Source organism: Aedes aegypti, chromosome 3 (assembly GCF_002204515.2).
Source record: "Aedes aegypti strain LVP_AGWG chromosome 3, AaegL5.0 Primary Assembly, whole genome shotgun sequence".
In the NCBI taxonomy this organism is placed as follows: domain Eukaryota; kingdom Metazoa; phylum Arthropoda; class Insecta; order Diptera; family Culicidae; genus Aedes; species Aedes aegypti.
This window is the reverse complement of record NC_035109.1, coordinates 166772234-166796593: the sequence shown is the minus strand read 5'-3', so window position 1 is coordinate 166796593 and position 24360 is coordinate 166772234. Positions and strand designations below refer to the sequence as shown.

Below are 24360 nucleotides of genomic sequence, written 5' to 3'. Positions count from 1 at the left end.
AATCGAAATAGAGGAAAACAATAAATTTTTATGTGATTATTTGAAAGTACAGAAAAATTGCAATTGAAAAGTACTTAAATAATTTTTTACTAGGTTGCATCAATTTCGAGTTATACTCATATTTATATAAAATTTTCAAATAAAAAAAAAAGTAAAATAGACCCTTTTCAAACATATTTCGTGTTTCTCCATTCCAGAAATATTTTATTTTGATTGAGTGAATCGTAGCTGAATTATTTATTGTTTGATCAAAACCTATATACTAAAGTATTTAAAAAAGTATGCACGGTAAAAAAATATAAACAAAATTTTCAAATGAAAATTTGAAGTTCATTGTTCTTAAAAACCGCAAAATTGATGTTTTTAATTTTTGGATTTATTTTGCAGCATATTGTATGTTATTTCTTGCACAATACCTCAAAACGGAAAATTTTTGGATAAAAAATAAATTATTTAAAAAAATAAATAAAACGAATTTATGTAAAACGATATTTTTTGTGCGTTTTTGTTCATCATACCTACTAACACAGGCAAAAGTGATTAAAACCCTTGTGGAGCCTGTTTAGTAGAATGCCTGTAAAAAAAGATGAGTAGTACTGTTCCTTTTAATTCCACTATTTTATCCTTCGACAGATACGCGTATTTCAACTTCAACTGTAAAGCCGTTTTCAGTGTTGTGTACTTGACTTGACTTGGTTTGTGTTGTTGAAATCAAAATAAAATTTTCCGGAATGGAGAAACACGAAATATGTTTGAAAAGGGCCTATTTTTCTTTTTTTTTTTATTTAAAATTTTAGGAGTATATCTCGAAATTGATGTAACCTAGAAAAATTTTACTTAAGTACTCTTCCAATGCATTTTCTGTACTATCAAATAAATACATAAAAATATTGTTTTCTTTTATTTCTTTTTTTTTTCAAAATTTTTAATATTTTTTAAATCTATAACTTTTTTGTCCATAATTCTTCCATTATGAAACATTATGCAATAAATCACATAAGTTGTCCCCTAAAACATGTCCAAAAACAATAAAAATCACAGATGCATTTTCATAGGAAATCGATTTAAATATTTTTATTTAAAAAATCTGTCATTTTTTTTTACCGTGCATATTTTTTTACAAATAGTCCTAAACAATACCTACAAGAACCGCAAAATATATCCAAAAATTAAAACATCAATGTTGCGGTTTTTAAGAACTATAAGCTTCAAATTTTCATTTGAAAATATCGTTTATACTTTTTACCGTGCACTCTTTTTTCAATACTTAAGCATAAATAAATGCAAACGATAAACGATTTAGCTATGATTCGCTCAATCATAATCATTTTTTTCTGGAATGGAGAAACACGAAATGCTTGAAAAGGGCCTATATTTCTTTTTTTATTTGAAAATTTTATATGAATATGAGTATATCTCGAAATTGATGCAACCTAGAAAAAAATTACTTAAGTACTTTTCGATTGCAATTTTCTGTACCTACAAATAATCACATAAAAATTATTGTTTTTCTCTATTTCGATTATTTTTCAAAATTTGTAATTTTTTAAAATATCATAACTTTTTTGTCCATAATTCTTCCATTTTGAAACATTGTGCAATAAATCACATAAGTTGTCCCCTAAAACATATCCAAAAATAAAAAAAATCAAAACTGCGTTTCTGGAGAAAATCGATTTTAAAATTTTGTTTTTGAAATAAAAAATAATCTGTAACTTTTTTTTACCGTGCATATTTTTCTTCATATAATCCTAAGCAATACCTACAACTTTGTAGAAGATCTCAAATCAATCGGACAAACCGTTTTCGAGTTACATTTTTTAAAGATTTGCCATGCATTTTCCGATACGCCCATCTCAAAAATAAGGCGAGGTTCAAAATGGCGGTCTGAAGGTGCATAATGGCATTTTTGGTCATAAAGAATCTGTATGCAAATTTTCAGGCGATTCAAAATATACAAAAATAATCGAGTTTGCGAAACGGCGTGGAACCGCTCAGCATAAAAAAGTGGTTTGTGGCAATCCCTTTGTAATTGACTACTTCGCTTCATCCTGGGTTTTTTGTGCAAGCATAACATTAAGAACTACGTAAACCAGAAGTAAGAACCATTTTAAAACGTCTTTCCTTAACCACATAGGCGGGTTGTGTACAGGTTCCAGCTTCTTCTGGAATTCCCATTTTCGCTATTGATTATGTGCACCAGATCCTGTTCCAGGTTTTCCAGTTACATTGTTAAATTTCGTGATTAAAAAAAACATCCGAATAATACACCTAGATGTATGTGGAACCCTTCTCATCATGTCTATTTGAATGTTTCAAACAAAGTGCTTTTGAAATATGTGGGAATATCATGTGTTGATAAAATATCCAAGCTTTTTCGAAATCCACTACAGTTGACATACAGGCTTCGTCCTTTGGCGGAGAGTTCTGCAGGAATTTTGTAAGGTTTCAAAATTGGTACAACTTTGGCAATTTTACATTTGTCAGGAAAATATGCAAAATGATAACATCATTAAATATATCAAACAAGAATGATGAGCTACTTCCAATGTTGATGATAATAATAAATTCCACCATCAATTTTTAGATTTTTTTTTATTATAGATCTCTCTAAAAATGCATTAAGCTATGTGATCGTATGCCTTATCAGCATAAAAAAGTATCAAAATGTGAAAGGCAAAAAAACGATCGGTTCATTGTCTGCATCCTGGTATGACTGAAAAGTCAACGGGTATCATCAGATAGCGTTGCTTCAGTGTTCAGCCTCAGTCAGTGCAAAGCCTGATCGACTCAAGGTGAGATGTCATTTCTCGCTTGCTTTCGTCGTCTGTTAAGCTTGGCACGAGCCTACTTACACGCACTTTCGATGTTTCTACATGGCAGTGTAGATATATTGCTTCGAGAAACTCGGAACAATTTGTACAATGTGCTCTGTTCCGTAAGCCGCTGACATTGGCCTTCATTGTTGGAAGAAATTATAGGTGATTAACCGAGTCAGTTGTTTCCGTCCTAGGGCCATCGGTCAGGGCACGGGTTGTGAACTTATTGTAGCTTGCTGTGAAGAAAGAGTAATTGACTCGACAAACTCGGTAATGAACTGTTACCGGAATTTTAAGTATATGGATTTCATGGTGACACTGAAAAATGGAATCCCGGTTAAATATCAATATAGCCTTTACAGGAGTATTATTTTGGTCTGCTGTAGTGCAATCAACAGCAAGGATTGTGAAATTGCTGTATCCTAGTAGGGATGTAACGTCCGAAAGAAGCAGAAGAAAAAATCCCATGAATTATTTATCACGTGTTAACCCTTTACCTTATAAACCAACAAAGATAATTGATTTTATTGAGTGATTCTGCATCGGCGCTTCTCTCTTATAGGAAATCGTATGCATTTTCAACCGTAATTGAGATGGTAGTTGATGCATGACTCAAGTGACCTCTCGTTCCCTTCTCTATTCGTTAAGGTGTGGAGTTCAGGCCCTAATTACATATTACGAACACTGCTTCTTAATTGGCAAGCTAACTGGTTTATTACAAGAAAGAATAGTTATTATCGGTATCATCCTCCCAGCTAATCGATCATATGGGTGTGCTGTTACATTAGGGGCAGTCCATACTTTATGATTTCCTATTGAACAGAATTTCCTCATCCAGCTGGGCTCGATCTGAACTGTATGCTGGAAATGACCTGTTATTTATTGCTAGATATTTAATGGGCACGTGCACTATATATGTATTAGTAACAGCAGTTCTTTAATTTAATTCTATTTTGATTAGAAAGAATTTCATATTTCCCATCGAATATTGGAAACATAACACCACGAAACCAGTAAACTTTCGAATTCATTTATCTTATTGCCCTGGACATACACAGTAAAAATATGACAATCGAATCAATAATCTATGTGACTAAATCCCATTAAGTTAAATTATGTACACATTGCAAAAAAAACATGTCGATTGAGCATAAAGACTACAAATTAAGGCCGTCATTGAAATTTGTACGCATCGTTGATGATTGTTGCTAATTCATCTCACGATTTCGAATCAAAGAAAATCAGTTGGTTTTGCACTGACACAGCTGAAAAAGTATCAGCATACTTTATGCATGTTAGCGCGTACAGTGATACTTTTTCAAGTCAATATAAATTATCAGAACTGAGTTTTATCACTTTTAAATGCAAGCTTAAAAGTCATCATTGTTGCCAAAACGAATGACGGGCTACTTAGCCTTAACTACGTTTTGCATAAGATCATTAGTCAAAATGGAGGGTTTTGAAGTGAAATAAAATGCCTTATTCATATCTTCGCCTACCAGTGAAACAAAAAGGACAACCCTAATCGGCAATCTACAATGACGACTTAAACCATTTTTCAAAATCACCCAACACATTGCGCTTATCCTCTGGATAGTGCTGCAGTTCAAGGTCATGGCTATAGCCTTTTGATGGCCAATTTCTTTACACTTGAGCACCGGGTGGTGGTGGCTGGGAATCACAGTCGAGAGTCATTCCGGGAGAATGGTAGGTTGGTTGTGAAATGTGAAACTGATGTGGAGAGAACCTGTTCTGAAAGCTTTCAGTAAATAAACTATGCAGCGGTTCAATTTAACAGCCCACAATATAAATGACGTCTTCGTTTGAGCAATATTTGTGTGCTCATAATGGGGCTTATTTCATACTTTATGGACCTGTTTTTTATTTTGCAATGAGAGATGTCGCATTGTCGCACCCTATTCTAGGACCAAGTATGTAAATCCAATTAGTGTTATGAACAATTGTTTGTATAATTGTTTGAAATTTACTCAGGACGGCTTGGCATTTCCATGAATTAGCTACATGGCTCTATGTAGATCTCATGTTCATCCCCTTCTTGACATTGTTTACGCGAATAATATTGACGGTTGTCTCATGAGAAATTGCTCTGTAAGACATGTAATTTGTAGATTACTGTGTTAATTTTGAACATTTTTTTCCACTTGAGCGTTTAAGTTGAATGTCGAATTTTTGCCAATGAAAACTGAGGGGATTGTTCTTCCAGCGCGTAAGAAACAAAATTTAGTGAGGATAGGACTAATCATGTCGTTCTGAACAACCATCGACAACGATCCAATGGATTGAATTACAGTTGTCTTCTTATCACGTTTGGCTGCATGAACTAGACTCATATAATATGTACCGTAATCCGGAGGCAAATTGATCACTGGGGCGAATTTGACCAGGTCGGACCAAAAAGCATTTCCTTCCATGGATGCAAAAGGTTTCGTTGGCACCACATACATTCCATGTTTTCTAGTTTATAGATGTCTTATGACGGTTTTGAACTATTTCATTTTTATTAGGTTCAGTTTTGCATAAAAATATTCACACATTTTGAAGGTGTAAGCAATACAGTTGAAAATGTCGGTGCTAAACAATTTACTGGTGCTATGCCTACATGTCAACTTCGAGTATTTGAAATGTTGTGTAAGCTTAACTATGAACTCCTGTACTCATTTTTGATATCATACATCACAGCAAGTATAGTTGTTTGCTTATAAAACCGTTTATTCACAAATAATGTGCTTATTTCTAGGGAAATTGCCTACATTTAGGCGTGTTGGGCAGATCTGAAAAGTTGAATTTTGCAATAAAACTGTCAATATACTCGAGTTGAAAGAATTTTGACATAATTTTCAGATTCAGGAGACCCTAATTCAGTAGATGGGAAAATTTTTCAGTCTTAAACCTGCTTTGCTATATGATGATCAATTTCGCCCCAGTGTGTCATTTTCATTTTTTGATATTAAAACTATTTTTATAATATGTTAAACATTATTTCATGAAAAGTCGATTACATAAACTGATAAAGATCAATGGAGTACTGATTTTGTCGAAATTCATTTGGCAAAATTTGAATTCCGAAAGATAACACAACAAAAAGTTGTAAAATAGTGATCAATTTGCCTCCGGATTACGGTACTTGCATTAGTAGCTACTTACAAAGCAGACGTTAATCGATAATTTGAAAAATAATTTTAAGTTTACCTTAATAAGGGGATGTTTTATAATAAGGTTCAAAACATGCGTAACTCCACAGCTAAAAAAATGTTGTAAATTTAAGTTTATTTTTATGCACATATTTGGAGCATTAAAATAAACCTAAATTTCAACGACCAATCCATTATTTTTCAATCGAATTCACTTTAAATTTACACGATCATGTAATGTTAAATCATTTTTAGTTGAAAATTGAATGTACATTCATTTGAGTTTACATGATGCTGTAATAACACATGAATTCGATTTATTTTTACAGTAGACTTCAGTTTACATCACATTGAAAATTAAATATATTTTTCTGTGTCCTTATTACTCAATTTAAATAACTAAAATAGTTATTTTTGTCTCCATTCAGTACAATATATGTATAACCCTTATATTACGGCGAATATGTATAATATTAAACTAGATCAGCACTAAATAACGGTAAAATATTGATGTAGATATGTAAAACGCTACTTAATAAGCCGAAAAACATGTTATTATTGAATATTTTGAGAAAAAATCACTTTGGGGGGCAAAAATGTCAGTTATTCCCCTACTATACTTCAGAAACTACTACTGGTGCCTAATTTGGGTTTATTCAAGTGATTTTGTTGATGATGTTTACATTTTTATGAATTTCAATCCAACGATTTTTGTTTACCAAATAGGTGGCACACTTGCCCCAATAAGTATACATTTCAACCAAACTGGATTTCGCATGTAAAATTAAATACTTTTTGCATTCAAATGTCGCAATAACTTACACATTTGAATAGTTCTACAATGTACAGTACGTTAGAAAAATCTGTTAATAATTTACCTTTTACCTTTTAGCAGCAACGAAATCTTATAAAAATTCACACAAATTTGGTTGTCTTTGCACAAGTCGATGTAAGTACGTGAAAAATAAAGCAATTTTCATTATATTTTGATAATTGTATTGTGAACTATAAGCGAACATATTGTTAAGCTCAAAGAGAAAATATAATTGTAGTTTTTTTTTTTAAAGCAGGAATGGCACACTTGCCCCAAAGTCCGACATGTTAAGGTATTTTAAGTGGTGGCAGAACTCGTGTATCTTGGAACACTAGTGCCGTGCGATAATGATGTTATCCACGAGGTGAAAAGACGTATTGCAGCTGCTGGTCGGGCTTTCTACGGGCTCCGTAACCAACTGAAGTCCCGTAGCCTGCAGACGAAAACAAAACTCGCGTTATACAAGACACTGATCCTACAGGTTTTCCTATATGGCTATGAATCGTGAACCTTGAAGGAAGTCGACCGGAGAGCTTTCGGGGTGTTTGAACGTAAAGTGCTGCGAACAATAATCGACGGTAAATTAGAAAACGGCATCTGGCGGCGTCGCATAAATCACGAGTTATACCAAGTGTATGAAGAGGTGGATATTATCAAGCGTATAAAACATGGCAGGCTGCATTGGGCTGGTCACGTTGCCCGTATGCCGGAAGAATGACAAGCAAAGATAATATTGAACAGAGGACGAGGCCACCAACTTCGTGGTAGGCCGCGCGCATGCTAGCTTTTGCAATTTAGGACTTATGGATACTAAAGCGACTTTAAGCAGACGAGGTTGGTGGTCTAACGGCTATCGCTTCTGCTTCATATGCAGGTCATGGGACCAATCCCAGGGCCTTTCATCGTACTTTAAGTTGTAGCTTTCGCTTGCTTCTATATTCTACTCTCCTGAATCTATCACCCTCATATTATTCGCTCATAGCAAACGCTGGAATCAGAGACGAACAAGAAACCGTTTCCCTACGCTTCCATTCTTTTATCATCATTAGAGATGGGCAAAAAGAATCGGAACCGTTCTAAAGATCCGGATCTCTCAAAAGAACGAGTGATCCGTGGCTCTTTTTTGGCGAGATTCGGTTCATTTGACGAACCTATTCTTTTCCCCAATTCCGCTTCGTTCGTTTCTCGGCTTTATTATAACGCTGAACACGTGTCTTGCTTTGCGCGCCACGGCACACATGTTAGCATAATTTGCTGCAGCTTGGCACTCTCAGCATACACAGCCAAGCAACTAATTTTCCCCGCTCACATGCATACAGGCAGATGAAAGATGGAGAGAAAAAGTGCCTACTTGAATGGCATAGCACATGTTGCTTGTTTTTGTTGATTCGGGTACGAGAAATCGACTGAGTATAGCATGAGTTTCTGGTGAAGAATGTTCGAAGAATGAGAGAGCGAGTGGTACGAAGACAAGGCCAGGAGAAGTGGTTCACTCTTCCTTTGCGAGCCGCTGAGCCACTGAACCGTTAAAAAAATCCGGTTCACAAAAATGAGTGATTCGGATCGGATTCTTTAAAAAAAATTAACCGTTTTGCCCATCTCTAAGGAATCGTTCAAATATTACGTAACGCAATAAGGGGAGGGAGGGGGTCTTCCGTAGTGTTACGGTCCATACAAAAATTTTAAATTTTCCGTACAAAAATTGTTACGTGGGAGAGGGTGGGGGTCCAAAATTGATAAATATTGCGTTACGTAATATTTGAATCATCCCTAATCATTATAGCACGCCTTTGCTTATGCCTGATACATAGGCAGTCTGCTAACCAAAGAGCAAACTTACCCGCCATGCCTTTCCTCCAACCCATACACTTCCGCACAAGGATGAAAAAAATCAGCTTTAACGACAAATAACACGGTATTTGAATGGTCCAAGAGGGCCGTCACTCTTGCAGCAACATGAATTAAACACCTCACCACGCGCGCTAATAATAGATATATCAAGTATCCGATGAACTGTTTGTCGTAGGACAAAGGGTTTGTCGGATATTGTAACATATTGCGATTAATGCGAATCGATTTAAAATTCAAGGATAAATATTCTCAAATACCATGCACGATAGAGTTTCAGATAAAAAACGACAAGCTAGGAGACAAATTGTGGAGTGCAAATCCTTCAAAATTATGACTTTGATTCGCGAACAATTGATCGTCAGCTCACAGGCCGAGCGATTCATTTTTCGCGGAGCAGAGTTTGTTGTGGTGGCTTGACGACTAAGGGTTTGTCGTTGTTGGTTGATAAAGATGCATCATTTGTTTTATCATAATCAACATCGTGCCTTTTACCGAGAAAAAGCAAATTTCAATGAATTTTTGTAACGCATGAACGACTTAGAGCATAAATCGAAGTATTCAGGTTGATACGGAGGTCAGTTGAAGTAAAAATATCAACAAAAACTAAGATTTTAGAAAACCCCGTTCAAAAACTAGAACTGACGTGACTTTTGGCTCGAGAGTCTCAGGGTTTTTCAGTGATTCGTTATGATATGATGTCAAATCTGATAATTTTAGATTTCTTTTTGAATAGGTTACAATCATTATTGGGATATACCCAATATATTTGGGAATGCAATTAATTTTTTCAAAAATATTTGTTTTGCTTACGTTTTTTGCATGATGTTCATTTTACCACCAACAGCTTTTTATTTTACCCACATAGTGCAGGTAAAATGAACATTTGCATCCTTTTTTGCAAACGATGAAAGTATGTGAAAATTTAGCTATTTCAGTCTGGATTTGTGTCGCTGCTATAGATAACATCCATAATTTTGATGTTGTGCGATAGAACTATACAAATTCCTTGTTTTTCTATCAGAAACAAGAAGATATCTCTAAGGTGTTCATTTTACCACCCCTTCCCCTATGCTTTTTTATTTACATATTCGATTGGCGGTTCTTTCAAGTCTCACCGTCTGGCAATATGCGTTTAATCGAGAACAATCCAATATCTCCCTCTCGATTGCTCACCGTTAGGTCAGATTTGAGTTCATTGAAATACTCAGGGTTTGAGCAAAAATATGTTGGCACTTGGGACGGGATTGGTAATCTAATGGCTATCGCTTCTGCTTTCCAAGCAGAAGGTCGTGGATTCAATCCCAGGTGTGTCCCTTTCTCATATTTGTAACATTTTTCCTAATAGCTCCCTTTCTCTATATCTCTGCATCATACTTGATAATGACATCAAACATCATGAGTTCTATCTATTGCTTGAATTAAATGAATCGACTTAACCGCCTACCACAGTGGTAAGTCGGTCGAATACCTCATCCATCACTAACTAAAAACTCCTACTTCCAAGGTAGCTGTGAGAAATACAGGAAATTCTCCGGTTTCCTACTAACAACGGCTATCTAATTAACATTCCTTCCTCTTCCTGATGGACATAAGAACGTGTCCGGCGCCGTTTTCAATATATAGAAATATTAAGGATAGTTTAATCAGGTCCGTCCCACTCGGGCTCAGATTGGGTACCACTTGTAGTACTGCATTTGGTCCCTCGTTAGTGCAAAAGGTACCCACCTTTGACAGATCGCAGTACACTTTGAACGGCATTCTAGATTACCTTATGAGCCATAAAATTTTGGTCAGCAGCAAGGGGCATGGGGGGCTTTAATTTGTCTTTGGTTTATTTGAACATTGAAGAAAGTAAAAAGCTAATATCCAAGCTCCATCTGAGTGGCTCGTTTTTCCGATCGTAGTTGGCGATTACTAATTCGAAGTGTAAGTGGTCGGCGTTAAGTCAGAGGGGACCAAATTCAAAACTTGGTTAAATTGGATTATTCTTTCATTAGATGTGAAATTGCCTTACCTCTTGTTCACTTTGATCAGATTTGATGAATGCTGTGAACTTCGAGAGATATGTAACAAATTTACATTAGATTACAATAAACATCGATAAAAGTATGCGGTCAGAGTGAACCAAGTGCTTATTACCATAACATCGAAAATGATCAGCGCGCTGAGCCCCTGCATTGAACTGCATTTAAAGATATTTGTTAGATTATTCGACATCGAATGATTATTTTACGCATCCATCATCATCCATCCATCCATAGAAGTTCATAAATATTACTTTATTCGATGCATTTGATTTTGATTTTTGATTTTTTATACCTCACCAATAATTATTTATCATGTCCTCATCGCTTATCAATGTGAATCCTGTGACCCAACGATCCTCCCTATTAACAAACATCCCTCCCAGTAACCTTTGTGGAGATGCAGAGGCAAACACGGTCTCCAAATAGCAAAGGTTACACACTAACATTCCTTCCCCCAATCCAACCTGACTGCAAGGACTTGGCCGGCGCCGTTATTGACCATGTATAAATAGAGGCACTGAATTATGCACACTGAAGAAGATTATGGCCAATCCCAGCCGATTTTCTAGTTGATTCTTTGTGCATTTTCACTAACTTCGGTCAATCACGGAATAGCAACCATTGATATGTGTAGTCAGTCTAAGCTAAGCTAAGCTAAGCTAAGTTGTAGAAATTGTTAGTAATGGTTGCAAAAATCTAATAATTTTTGGCAAATAGTTCGATTTTGGCACGGTGTTAAAATGAACGTCCCTTAAATCGAATGGTGTGTTGCCAAAATCGAACTTTGCTAAAAACGAACTATGACAATTCAGATGTAACTGTAAGTATCAATTTCGCTTCATAGATTTTCTTTTTCCCTGATAATTTGACCAATCGAATGTTTCCGACTGTTGTTGTTTATGGTTTCGTGTAACAATGCGAAGAGAAAACGATCATTGCAGATATGCCTATATAATACAACATGCGATATTTGCAACAATTAGGCTTCTTTTCTTCTATTGCTTTTTTTGGAATTACAATAGTTGATCGTGTCGTGGGAAAGTCGACTGTTGTCGAATAGCTAGCAAATTAGTTGTATTCACTACAATTCAATCGAGGAAGCGGTCGATGAATCTAATGTAAGATCCTCTAATCAAACAAAAATATATTCTTCGAACCGATCGTTTAACATGAGCCAAGTTTCTTATGCACTATGTCTGTGATTAAAGTTCCTCTCAAACAACAAGAACAACAACAGCTAAGTCTGTGGCATCAAACCTAAACTGTGAGAAGATTCATCAGCGTCGTATGACGCAACCAATTTGCATATGTGCATGGTAAGATGTCTCACAAACTTCAACAAGTTTAAGCTCAGTCTAAAACTCGCTAGAACTACCCGGTTTGTCCTTGAAAGCCACATCTCTCCCTCCGTATTATACTTTGCCATACTAGCCGAGTGATACTGCACTTGAAAATAACTGTATCCATACCAAACCCTTGGAAGTGAACTTGACTCGTTACGGTTTCCCTTGCCATTCATTGCACTTTCAATTTATGTGTAAGGAGTTGTCATACCGGAAAGAAAAACAAGTGCACGCACGACGGCCGTCTGGTATCTGCATGGTAATTATATTTGTTTTTATTCGTCGTTTTTTGGTGTTTTTCTTGTTCCTACGGTACTAGGGGTAACTCTGGTTTTGTTATAATTATGTTCGAGGTACTTCTAAAGCACTGACAATCTCATAATCAGACAAACAGCAGGTAGTTTCTCATTTTATTACAATTACTTTCTTCTTACATTACACAACATAGCTATAATCATCATCGCAAAATGGCACACATTATTCCTTTTAATTTGTTCATTAATCTAAACGCCTATCCATCATTCACTTACAAGTAAACAGTCGAATTGGACAAGTTCGTTTCACCCGTAGATCTACATAAGATGTAGTCCGATGTAGGTAATCAACTAATACCCAACCAGTCTTCTTTGATCATGTTCGCGCCTTTCTCGCCAATCATAATCACTGCTGCGTTGGTGTTGCCACTTACTATCGTTGGCATTATGCTAGCGTCTATGACTCGCAGCCCAGATACGCCGTAAACTCGTAATCGGGGATCGACTACGGCTTCTGGATCCCATTCCGGGCCCATCTTGGCCGTCCCCACTGGATGGTAGATGGTCATTGAGATCGTTCGTACCTGGCAATCCAGATAGGCATCCGAAAGGAACTTGTGGTGCCTGCAGTTGGGAAGTGGGGTCTGATGCAACCGGCTGCCAAACTGTTTGAAAACCTTTGCATCTGCCACTCGTAGTGCAATTTTGGCGCCTTCGACTAGCGTCAATGCATCGAATGGATCTTCGAAGTAGTTTGGATTCATGAGAGGATAGTGGAAGGGATTTTTCGATTTCAAACGAACCCAACCACGCGATCTAGGTCGCAGGAGTAGGGGCATAATGGTCCAGCTGTACGTGTTGTGAATTGGTTTGAATACTTCTTGATAGAGGCTTTCTTTAAGTCCTAGAATTTTCTTCACTCGTGCTCCACTGTCTGAGTTCAAAGAGGCTGGTGCCATGTGGAATTGAATGTCCGGCCAATCTTGGGAAACGTTTGCAAACGGAGTGTTCACGAAAGCGATTCCTTCTAGTCCACCCAATACGGTCATTGGTCCTCGTTCGTTGATCACATAGTTCATAGTTACGGAAGCTGCCTCTAATCGGTTTTGCAAGATTGCTACTGGCTTATCTACCAGGAATGTGAGACCACCCATTCCGACGTGATCTTGCATATTCTTTCCTACTGGTAGATCGACTATGGTTTTGATGCCCACTTCGCTTAGGTGTTCTTTTGGTCCAATGCCGGACAGCATCAATATCTGCGGTGTGTTAATCGATCCAGCCGACATTATAATTTCCCGCTTAGCTTTGACAAAATGTCGTTTTCCTTGCCGGAAGAACTCAACTCCAACTGCTTTTTTGGTTACTGGATCGATCAATAGCTTTGTGACATGTGAGTTCAAAGCTGTGTGTAGATTTTTTCTCAATCGTATTGGTCGGAGAAAGGCTTTTGCTGTACTACATCGACTACCACGACGAATTGTTCCCTGAGCGATCATGAAGCCAGTTTGATGAGCTCCGTTGATATCACGATTTTCGTAACCGATTTCTGTCCCAGCTTCTACAAATGCTGCTACCAATGGTGTATGCCATGGCGCTTCTTGGACCGTTAGTAATCCACCTTTACCGTGGTAGGGGTTTCTGGCAAGATATGGATTTCGGTTGTCTTCCGACTTGATGAAATATTGCAAAACATCATTGTATCCCCATCCGGGATTACCAAGCGATTCCCAGTGGTTGAAATCGTTTCTGTTTCCTCTCACATAGATCATATAGTTTAGTACGCTAGAGCCTCCTAAGACTTTGCCTCTCGGCCAATTGCAGCGATTGTTCACCATTCCAAGACATGCTTTACCTGTAGGCTCTGTCTTGTATCCCCAATCCAACTTACTTAGCTGCAGATAAGCGGAAAGCGATGGAACGTCGGATATTTCGTTTTCATCAGGACCAGCTTCGAGGAGCAACACTTTCCATCTGCTCACTTCCGTCAACCTATTAGCCACTACAGCACCAGCTGAACCGCCACCCACTACTATGAAATCATATTCCGGGTAGAGACTCTGTTGATCGATGACTCGGGACTCTGGATCGACCCGATCATAGCGATAATATGATATAGCTCCCAATAAAAATGGGATGAGCCATAGACTAGAGCCTACTACAGTGGCTGTTTTGATCACAGATGATGCTATAAGTACGTTGAATACCATTGCTAAAACGATTCAAGAACAACTTAGTCGAAAATTTACTAGATAATTACAAAAGATAGGCTCGGTGTGCCACCGGTCTCACGAATTCGGATATTTGCGCCAATTTTTACTAGTAGCTCTCGTGTGCGGTTGGCTCTGAATGCGACGGTACATAATTTACTTCGCCGCGAGCGAAGAAAAAGTTTCGTTTGGATTCTGGAGACGTTGGTTTCACCCTGTTCAAATCTGGATGTGCTGGGCGTTTTGCTTCGGAGTTGGCGCTACGTTTTCTGCATGGGTAAAACGTCCACTAGTTGTCCATAAAATGCTCACCTGAAATTAAACAAAGGGTAACTTGTTAGCTCATTTGTCAATCTACTTGATCGCCAAGAGTCAATATTAAATCCAGTCGAGTCTCGGTAAATATAGACTAATTACCGTGTATTTTCTTTTATTACAGGTAAGGATGAATGGCTTGTATATATGCGCAATACTTAGCATGAGTGATGACTTTTTTACAATGACGGTAAGTGATACATGAGTAGATGAGCAGTAGGTAAACCATTATCTTATGACCTGCTGTCGTTGCAATCATTAATATTAATCTTCTGAGATTTCCTCAAATAGTTTTCTAGACATGTGGCAAAATACTGTGGAAAGTTTACAAAACGATTACTGGGATTATTTGATTGACTCATCTTTAATTGATTAAAATTCATTTTATGTAACTGATCAGTATTCCATATGCATATGTGAGAGAGCTCGAGTTATTTTCCGCGATTCGGCGGCGGAGAGGAGAAAGAACAGTCGACGTCAGGATTAGAAGCGAATCGCTGTTACAACTTCCACGCAACGCACGTCAGCTGTAGACCGGTCTGCGGTTTGTTTGGGTGGGTTTCCATCAAGTAGCAAGACTGTAAGTGGGGAAGCATTGCCGTTTATTTCAACTAGGAAAAGAACGGCAAAAACTTGTTTTGACTGCGTGCTACAATGCATTGGTTGAGCCGGCGAAATGTGGAGGTCGGACTTTTGCGGTGTGGTTTTGCAGGTTGGTCGGTTGTCTGCTGCGTGCAGTATGATACGATTTATAGCGGAAGCATACTTTTAGGCGCGATTGTTTTTAGGGGTTGTATGGCTAGGGTAATTTGCTGATAATGGTGGTTAGTCTGTTCCGAAATTTATTACACCACCCTCCGGAATCGCTTCACCGAGTATTGCAACATCCTTTTGTAATATTTCAAAAACTTCAAAGGTTTTAAATTACCAGCAAGTTTTAGTTGCTGTTGTAATAATTTCAAACATTTCAGTAGGTGTTGCAATATTTAACCTCTTCAGAATGGATGAGATATATTCATCTAGCTCCTAAATTCGGCAGTATAAAGTCAAGAATAAAAGATGGGTTCTTCGGCTAAGTTGTGACCCACTTGTAATCTATGCAGCTATTTTTTTTTAAATTCAAGCATCGAGAACCTTCTTCTTCTTTCTTGCGTTACGTCCTAACTGGAACAGAACCTGCTTCCACAGTTATTTATTGGGAGTTTACTTTGCCGATTGAACATTTTTGCATGTGTATATCGTGTGACAGGTACAAAGATATTCTAGGCCATGGGAACTCGAGTAAATTTATTTTATGAAAAGATCCTCGAACGGTGGGAATGGAACCCATCCTCGAACTCACCTTATCATGCACTTGGCATTTTTGTCGCTGACTTTACTACTGGGCTAAGAATGCCTTCTTATTAGCGATTTGTACATGTCCCGTGAATAATTTGATTACTTGTGCACTGATTTACACAAACCGTTACATTTAATTATGAATACGAATTTCAATGGCGATTCCCTAACCTCAAATCTACCTGTTATACAAATAGAAGTTCATAAATTTCCACAACAAAAGCGCATATACTTAATAGGATATGGTTTAAATAGTTGATTTCAGTAATTTATCTTTTCCGTTAGTTTGTAGATTTGCTAAAATATCAATTCTTAGTGTCGTAGAACAGGTAGAAAGTGAGGTTACGTGTTACCCATGACGAATTTCGCAATTGAGTTTTAAAATGTATTTCAGTAAAAAATCGACCACAAAGTATAATTTTCAATAATGGACCTAATCTTCAAGTGTCTCGAAGTTATTATGTTTGTTGCTCATTGACCGTTTTCATTTTTATTTTCTTCGTTTTAATCACTCTTTGTAAGTTTTAAGCATTTTAATTAATACGATGCAAGCCAGAAAGACGTCCAACTTGAAACTAAGCAATTATAACATTTCGATGCTTCCGCTAAAATGCGAATTTCCATTATATTTAACAATGTTGTTCTAAATGATAATTCTTGTTATTTACAGCTGTTTAATTGTATCACGACTTGTTTGTTTTGGACGATGTCCGACCCTGGGACAAATCCTTGTACACTATTTTTGATACGTCAAGTCTTTCAAGTGAAATTATGATTGACTGTTGAATGCTGAAACCCACTTTACGCCCACCGCAATTTATCAGCTGTCGGTCCATCTTGCAAGAAAAGCTATATTCACACATATTTTGTTAATCAATTCAAAACCACATTTATTTGATTTGTATAATGAGACAAAACATAAAAAAAATGGTAATATGTTAAAAACATCTAGATTTTGTTCCAATCAATATCGCGCCTAGTATGTAACGCGCTACACCTGAAAGATCCATGCAACATATTCATACGCATGTATTAGGCATTTCACGGCGAAATTCTCTCTCTTTCGCTCTTCAACAAAACTTGATAACAACGGTGCCAGTACCTGTCAACTTTGACAGGAGCTGGCACCGTCGTTTTCAGATTTCTAGAAGGAGGAAGAGAGAGAAATTTTCTGATGACGTCACCGTGCAATGGGCAATGGCGTTGTCTCTTTCTCTTCCAACAGCCGACGTCGTGACGCCAGTTGCGCGCGCTTTCTCAGTTCTCGTAAACCGCGCCATCGGCAATTTCTCTCTCGGGTGCACAAAGTGCCACTGTTGGTCTAGAAATTCCAATACAAATGCACAGTTCTGCTTCGTTCATACACGCTATTCTCGTGCACAAGAGAGAACACAGCTGGACTGGATATTCTCAGCAATACGATTAAGAGAAGTATGTCAGTTTGTCTTGTTTGCTGCGTTCGACAAAATAAACTGTCGCCAATTTGGAAAGGCTTGGTGTCAGAGGCCTAATGTTGAGCTGGTTTAGCTCGTATCGGACTGATCGTCGCATGCCTGTGGAATTGGAAGAATTCTCTTTCGAAACATTCACGGCATCTTCCAGAGTATTGCTGTTTGCGTTTGACGTGCAAAACCAGCCTAACTGAGCTTCAAATGCGGTAACACAAAGTAGCCAAAGGATACTTAGCAACCACGATGCATATCACCGCCAACCTAGCAAAGAAAATTAAATTTTGACTTCGGCTTCCTTGTTAGAAATCTTACCGCATTTGATATTTGCATTTCAAACGCACACAGTAATACCTCAAGGAAGCCATTTGGGACCCCTGATTGTTTATGCTGAACATCAACGATGTCAACACTGTAATCAAAGGACCTCGACTATCTTATGCAGACGATCAAAAACTGTTTCTGCGTGTCCGTTACCACCGCCGCGGCGCGCCGACTCCGTTGCTCTTCAACATGATTTAAATATTTTTGTAGTTTGGTGCGACATTAATCGATTAACAGTAAATCCTGAGAAAAGATGCACTGTTATCTTATTCTCACGCAAACTGCAGCCCATCCTGTTATGTTATCAACTCAAGGAAAAGGTACCTCGACGAGTACAAAATGTTAAAGATTTTGGCGTTATTCTGGATGCTCAGTTGACGTTCAATCACCAGCTGTTCTACGTCATCGAGAAAGCCTCCATGACATTGGGTTTTATCTTCCGTATTGGAACCTTCCTTAGCCCGCGGCTACAAAGCAAAGCCATACAGAAGGTGTCTGGGTTCGATTCCCGGTCCGTCCAAGATCTTTTCGTAATGGAAATTTCCTAGACTTCTCCGGGCATAGAGTATCAACGTACCCTCATAAATGCTCATAAGAAAACTAATCTGAGAAGCAGGCCTGTCCCAGTGAGGACGTAATGCCAAGAATAAGAAGAAAATTTCCAAGGATTTCACGGATCCATATTGCCTCAAATCCTTTTATTGCCCATTAGTTCAGGCCTCACTTGAATACTGCTCCGCAGTTTGGCATCCGTATTACTCTCCGTTGACTTCCATGGCGAGACTCGTTTCGGTTGTCTAGCTACCAAAGTAGGTACCAGCTCATTCAACTGGAGTCACTGCAGACCCGTAGAGACGTCAATAGAGCGATAGTGGTACCGTGCTGCATCAATACCCGGACGCCTAAGATGATACAGATATTCAAATGCTTGTAGGCAATTGGGTAGTCAGTATTTGTTTATGAATTCGTATAAAACCATAACTGTTAGGGTAGAACTTGATAATTTACATAAAATTTACAATGAATTTTATATAAATATAGTGAAAAGTGTATTAATTCTGCACCATATCGTGTTCACTCATCCGAACACTTGAATCAAAATCCGGACATCGATGCATCGAAATCCGGACATTCAAATCAACACAGCTGTATTTCACAAATAACAATAAAAAATTAAACTTACCTTAATATTACGAGACATCAAATAAAGGATTTGTGATAAGTATCGCTGCTCATTTGTTATAAGGTCCTGGAACAGCTTTATATACTGTTTTTTTGAAGACTTCAAAAAATAATATGATGTGCACATCGTTCCCCCATTAATAACCCATAATTTACACTAATTTGTAGTTTACAATTTTCAGAATCACAATAATATCACTTTTAAACATTCCTCCAAGCTTTTCCAGTAATGATAATGCTGTTTCTGTTGTTAGGTAAAACTTGTTAAATTTGATGCTTGAGTACTGTGTCCGGATTCAAAACCACACGTATCATTATCCGGACAGTCTTGTTTTAATAGAAAATTGTGTTTTTCTTCATTAATTTCACAAAACTATTCCATGCAACGAGAAGAAAACTTCAACAAATCACAGCAAAACATGTATCACATTCAATTATTACATAATGCCTAATGCAACGCTAAATTGCGATACACAAGTAACCATAAGCACTAATAATAAGCCCTTAATCAACATCATAAATGCGTACATGCATTATAATAGCACCACAAATGCTTACACACCTTATAACAGCACTTCCGCTGCATAGAAACCCTATTACAGCATCATTAATGCTTCTAAGCCTGATGCATACGGGCATTAAATAAGCACTATATTGGCTCTATATTCGCATACAGGGCTTGTTTAAATGCCATCCAGTGTTTTGACAGATATACCACGTGCTTTGTGTTTGCATGTAGTGGTGAGAGGGAGTCAAACATAAGTCTTCTCACTACTACAATTGCAGGTTTTATGACGGGGAAAAGTGGTGGTTTAAATTGGTCACTTTTCTTTCCAATACTATTCATCTTATGTGGGCGAAGGAGCAAAGGAGCAGAACTTCAACAACTCAACAATACAGGTGTCGCAGGTTCGAGACGCAAAATGAGGAATTTCATCATCATAAAACAAGGATCAATATGTGGCAATTTCAAGTCCTTAAAAGGATGAAAACCACCAAAATGAATAAGTCTGATACGGAGAAGTACTATCTCAATCATTTTATAACATTTTGCATACTATTCGAGGTTTCCGTTTTCATTCATTTATTTATTTACCTCGTGTACCAGCTGCTTTGCCGCATACGCGAAAGCTCTCTGGCTGCGTACGCGAAAGCACAAAATATTAGCCCGAAAAACCTGGCGAAAACAACTGACATATCTCACGTGGTCTTACAGTACTGGACAGAATAAAGTACGCATTGGCCGTTTTTCCATACAAAATGATCAAGTTTGGAGTCTTATATCTCGGTTTCTAGTTGTCCGATTGACCTGAAATTTTCACCGCAGCTTGAAAGTAACCTCAAATTTGCTAGGCTAGAAATTCATAGTTTTTCATTAACGAACTTTTAAGTTATCGCAAATCTCAAATTTCGATAAAAATTACAAAATTTTAAAGTAAAAATAATTTTTAAATGAAAATATTTAGAGCAATATGTCCTTCTGCAAAAATGTACAATTTGATAAGACACACAAGTTTGCAGAACATCATTTTTCGGTAAAACTGATTGTTTTCAAAATATTTTCAAAATTAAATTTTGCAATTTTTTGCAAATTGGGAGATTTTCAATAATTTAAAAGATTGTGTTTCAAATGCAGTGATATTTTAATTGAGTGAAATCTTTGTTATATCTAGGCTGTGGTGAAAATTTCAGATCAATCGAACCACTAAAAGCTGAGATTCAGATCTCCAAACTTGACCATTTTGTATGGAAAAACGGCCAATGCGTACTTTATTCTGACCAGTACTGTATATCAGTACTAGTGATGCCGAGAAGCACGGTTATATCTTCGCATTATAATGGCACGCTATTTCGCCTTTTCTGGCATTATAATAGCATTATATGCGTTTATAGAACTGACAAGCATCAAATGATTACCCTATATGCGCATATAATGCTGTTACCGTGCCGCATTATCGTGCTTACTGGTTACTTGGGTAGTTTAGTGCGTAGAATTCTCCCGGTTTCTGAAAATTTTGATTTGCTTTTAGGAAGAATTGACTGTCCTTTGCAACGCGAGTAGTCACTCAAGAACATTGCGCAACAACGCAATGTTAAGGTTGCCATTGCGACGAACTTACTGATTCATCGAATCATGATCTATGAGCCTCTGTGTGGTGCTAACACATATATTTTTTGCATTTTGGATATTCTAGGCTTACCCATTTTCTGAGAGTTCATATCAAATGATCTGGTGAATAAATCATTTTATAATGTAAACAGTAACAGTAGATGTTTTGTTAATCTCTTTAAGTTTTTTTTTAAGATTCTAAACACAGAAAAGCTTTTTAAGAACTTGTGGAAAAATAGTTCAAAAACACACAAAAAATATTACTATTCATTTTTTTTTTTGATTCTACATTTTAGTTTACCAACAACGAGCTGATTGCAACCATGTTCAATGCATCAGTTCGTATGATTTCCTCAAATCATCCGAGATTGCAGCTCAAATGTTCTACTACATCATCTACTACAGATGTTTTGATGACGTACCAAGCAATGTGCTCCCTGATACCCTCAAGTGGTCTTCTGCCAAATTGCAAAAAAATAATGTAGGTACTCAACTCGTTGCAGAACTCGATTTTTACAGCACTCGTCATAATTATCCTACTCGGCAAGCCTCCAAAATTATCTATGACTATGGGATATTTTTGTATGATATACGATGTTAAAAAGATTCAAGCAATTAAATAATATTTATGAAATTAAATCGTATTATTTTTTTTAAAACAATTATTTTGCTTAAAATTTTTGCTTCTTATTGGCATTTTAATTCAAATTATTCTATTCATGTTTTAATATTTAAGTTGTTGAACATACCGATTTTCTTAACAGTCTTGAGTCGCAGAAATTGATATTGGGCGACAGAATTTTTCTAAAGCCTTAGTTTCTATTGTAATGCAAGTCTTTAAAAATTCTCCTTATTTAATGGAACGTCTCTTGTTTCCATATTCTGATTGCAATAAATCCTGATGCAAAATTCTACAGGCTCCAGTGAAAAAATCAAAGACTTTTCAGCAGGTTCTTCGAGAAAATTGTCTCACATATAGCGAGGAAAAATTTTAAGAAATCTGTTTTGATTTGTCCAGAGATATTATCTGGAATACTAAGAAATTCTCTACCAATTCGCCCTGATTTTTTTCCAGCGATTTTTCAAAGGATGTTTAGAAGATTTTTTTCAGAATTTTCTCCAGATAATCCTTAAGCATTCCAACTCTAGTAATTTCCTCGAAAATTATCCCGATTTTTTTTTCCAAAGACTATATTAGAAGTTCATCCAGATATATTTTCACTAATCCTTCAACCGAACTCTCCAGATGATCATTAAAAGATTTTTTGAAAATATTCTAAGCGTAAATCTTGGAGGATATACTAATCCTATCAATGAATAAAATCCTGTAGGATTTAGGACTTCCTTGAAAATATCTATAAAATCATTGGATAAATTCTCTTAGGTAATTTCTAATGTTATATTTGAAAAAATCCAGGTTATATTCTTGAGAAATCCGAAACAAAATTTGTGGAGGAACTCGTTAGTAAAATTCTTGCAGCAATTACACGAAAAAAAAACACTTAATGAACTCTTGGAAAAAAATCGAAATGATCTCTGAATCTTTGAGAAAATACCTAAATTCCCAACGAAAATGCCTAAATCGATGGGAAAATCTCTTGAATTCACGAGGAATTACAAACAAGAGAAATGTCAAGCCTGATTATATGATGAAGAATCAAATCTTATCTTCATGTTATTTTTAGTTACGTCTTGTTTTTTCCTGTATCCTGTTTGGTCTATTTTCGGTCTGTTATAGGTTCCTGTCTGTTTTTGTCTCTTTTTTCAAGCTAGAGGTCTCTAAAGTTCATAGGAACTTAAACTTGACTAGACCTGCAGTATAAATATTTAAATATGCTTCTTCTTCTTCTTCTTCTTCTTCTTCTTCTTCTTCTTCTTCTTCTTGACATTAACGTCCCCACTGAGACAGAGCCGGCTACTCAGCGTAGTGTTCTAAAAGCACTTCCACAGTTATTAACTTAGAGCTTTCTTTGCCAAAGTTGCCATTTTTCGCATTCGTATATCGTTTGACAGATAGAGTGAAGTGGGGCAAAAGTTCGAGTGGGGTAAGAGTTTCTTTTTAAGATTTCTAGCTCAATTTTAAACAAATCTTATAAATGTCATGGTGGTTCGAATGCTATTCAAGTAAAAGACTTTCAATCCTAGTATCATAAAAATCGATTGAGATTTGGAAAAGTTATGGCTATTTGTTGTTTTTCGACGTAAATATTGTAATATTTGGTCAAATTTTCGATGCATGGAACCAAATGAATATAAAATATTTCTCAATATTTTATGTAAGGGCGTTTCTAGGCCTATCATAAGGATGCTTTGAGGTGTATTAGTTTTTTTATAAATAGTTGGAATCAATTTTTGGCCCATAGCGGGGCAAAAGTTCGACTCATGTATAAACCCACGGAAAATTTTTCAAATTTCCTCAAATCTACATATTATCTTCAAATTTAGCGAAATTTGGCTGATCGTGCGAAAAATGTCACAAAAATTTTACATTTTCACTTAGTTTTGCGAAAAACTGCTGTTTTTGAGTATATTACAATTAACCCGGTTTTGGGCAATTTTTCGATGAAAATTTAGTGTGCATTTTTCGTCAAACTTAAGTTTAGGGCTGGTGTAAGGTATGCCTGTCATAAAAGGATCGATATTTTGTGTTTTAGCCAGCGAACTTTTGCCCCACACTAGATTCGAACTCTTGCCCCACCGGTGGGGCAAAAGTTCGAATAAGACAATCAATTTTGAAACTGTTATAACTAAAAATGGGTAAATATTTTGACACAAGTTTGTTCACCAAAATTATAGCCAATATGTTGAAGGTTCACTGTATGGTATTTGTTTTGTTTTAACTGCTATTGTTTTCCTGGAAACTTTGATTATACCACTAAGGTCGAACTTTTGCCCCACCTTACTCTACGATAATACTCTATGCCCAGGGAAGGCAAGGATATTTCCATTACGAAAAGATCCTGGACCCGACCGGGAATCGAAACCAAACAGCTTCAGCATGGCTTTGCTTTGTAGCTTCGGACTCTAACCACTCGGCTAAGGAAAGCCCCACCTCTAAATTGTTATGGAGTTCAAATTTTCCGATCTACCAGACCAACCAAGAGTTGAAAGATTTTATTTTCATTCAAAAACAATTCCTTGTAACATAATTGTGTCATAATATGACCAATGAT

At 36.8% G+C, this 24360-nt stretch overlaps 1 protein-coding gene and 1 long non-coding RNA gene across 3 annotated transcripts in view; one reads left to right on the top strand and one right to left on the bottom strand.

The window, feature by feature from the left end:
• LOC110679629 overlaps positions 1-24360 on the top strand; it is a 427025-nt gene that overhangs the window by 138699 nt on the left and 263966 nt on the right. The gene's annotated exons all lie outside the window — the stretch shown is intronic.
• LOC5563981 (glucose dehydrogenase [FAD, quinone]) overlaps positions 12260-24360 on the bottom strand; it is an 84315-nt gene continuing 72214 nt past the window's right edge. The window contains exon 3 of the mRNA XM_001648252.2: positions 12260-14782. Coding sequence (XP_001648302.1) covers positions 12608-14470 — 1863 coding nt within the window. The 5' untranslated portion in view covers positions 14471-14782 and the 3' untranslated portion in view covers positions 12260-12607. The remainder of the gene's footprint in view (positions 14783-24360) is intronic.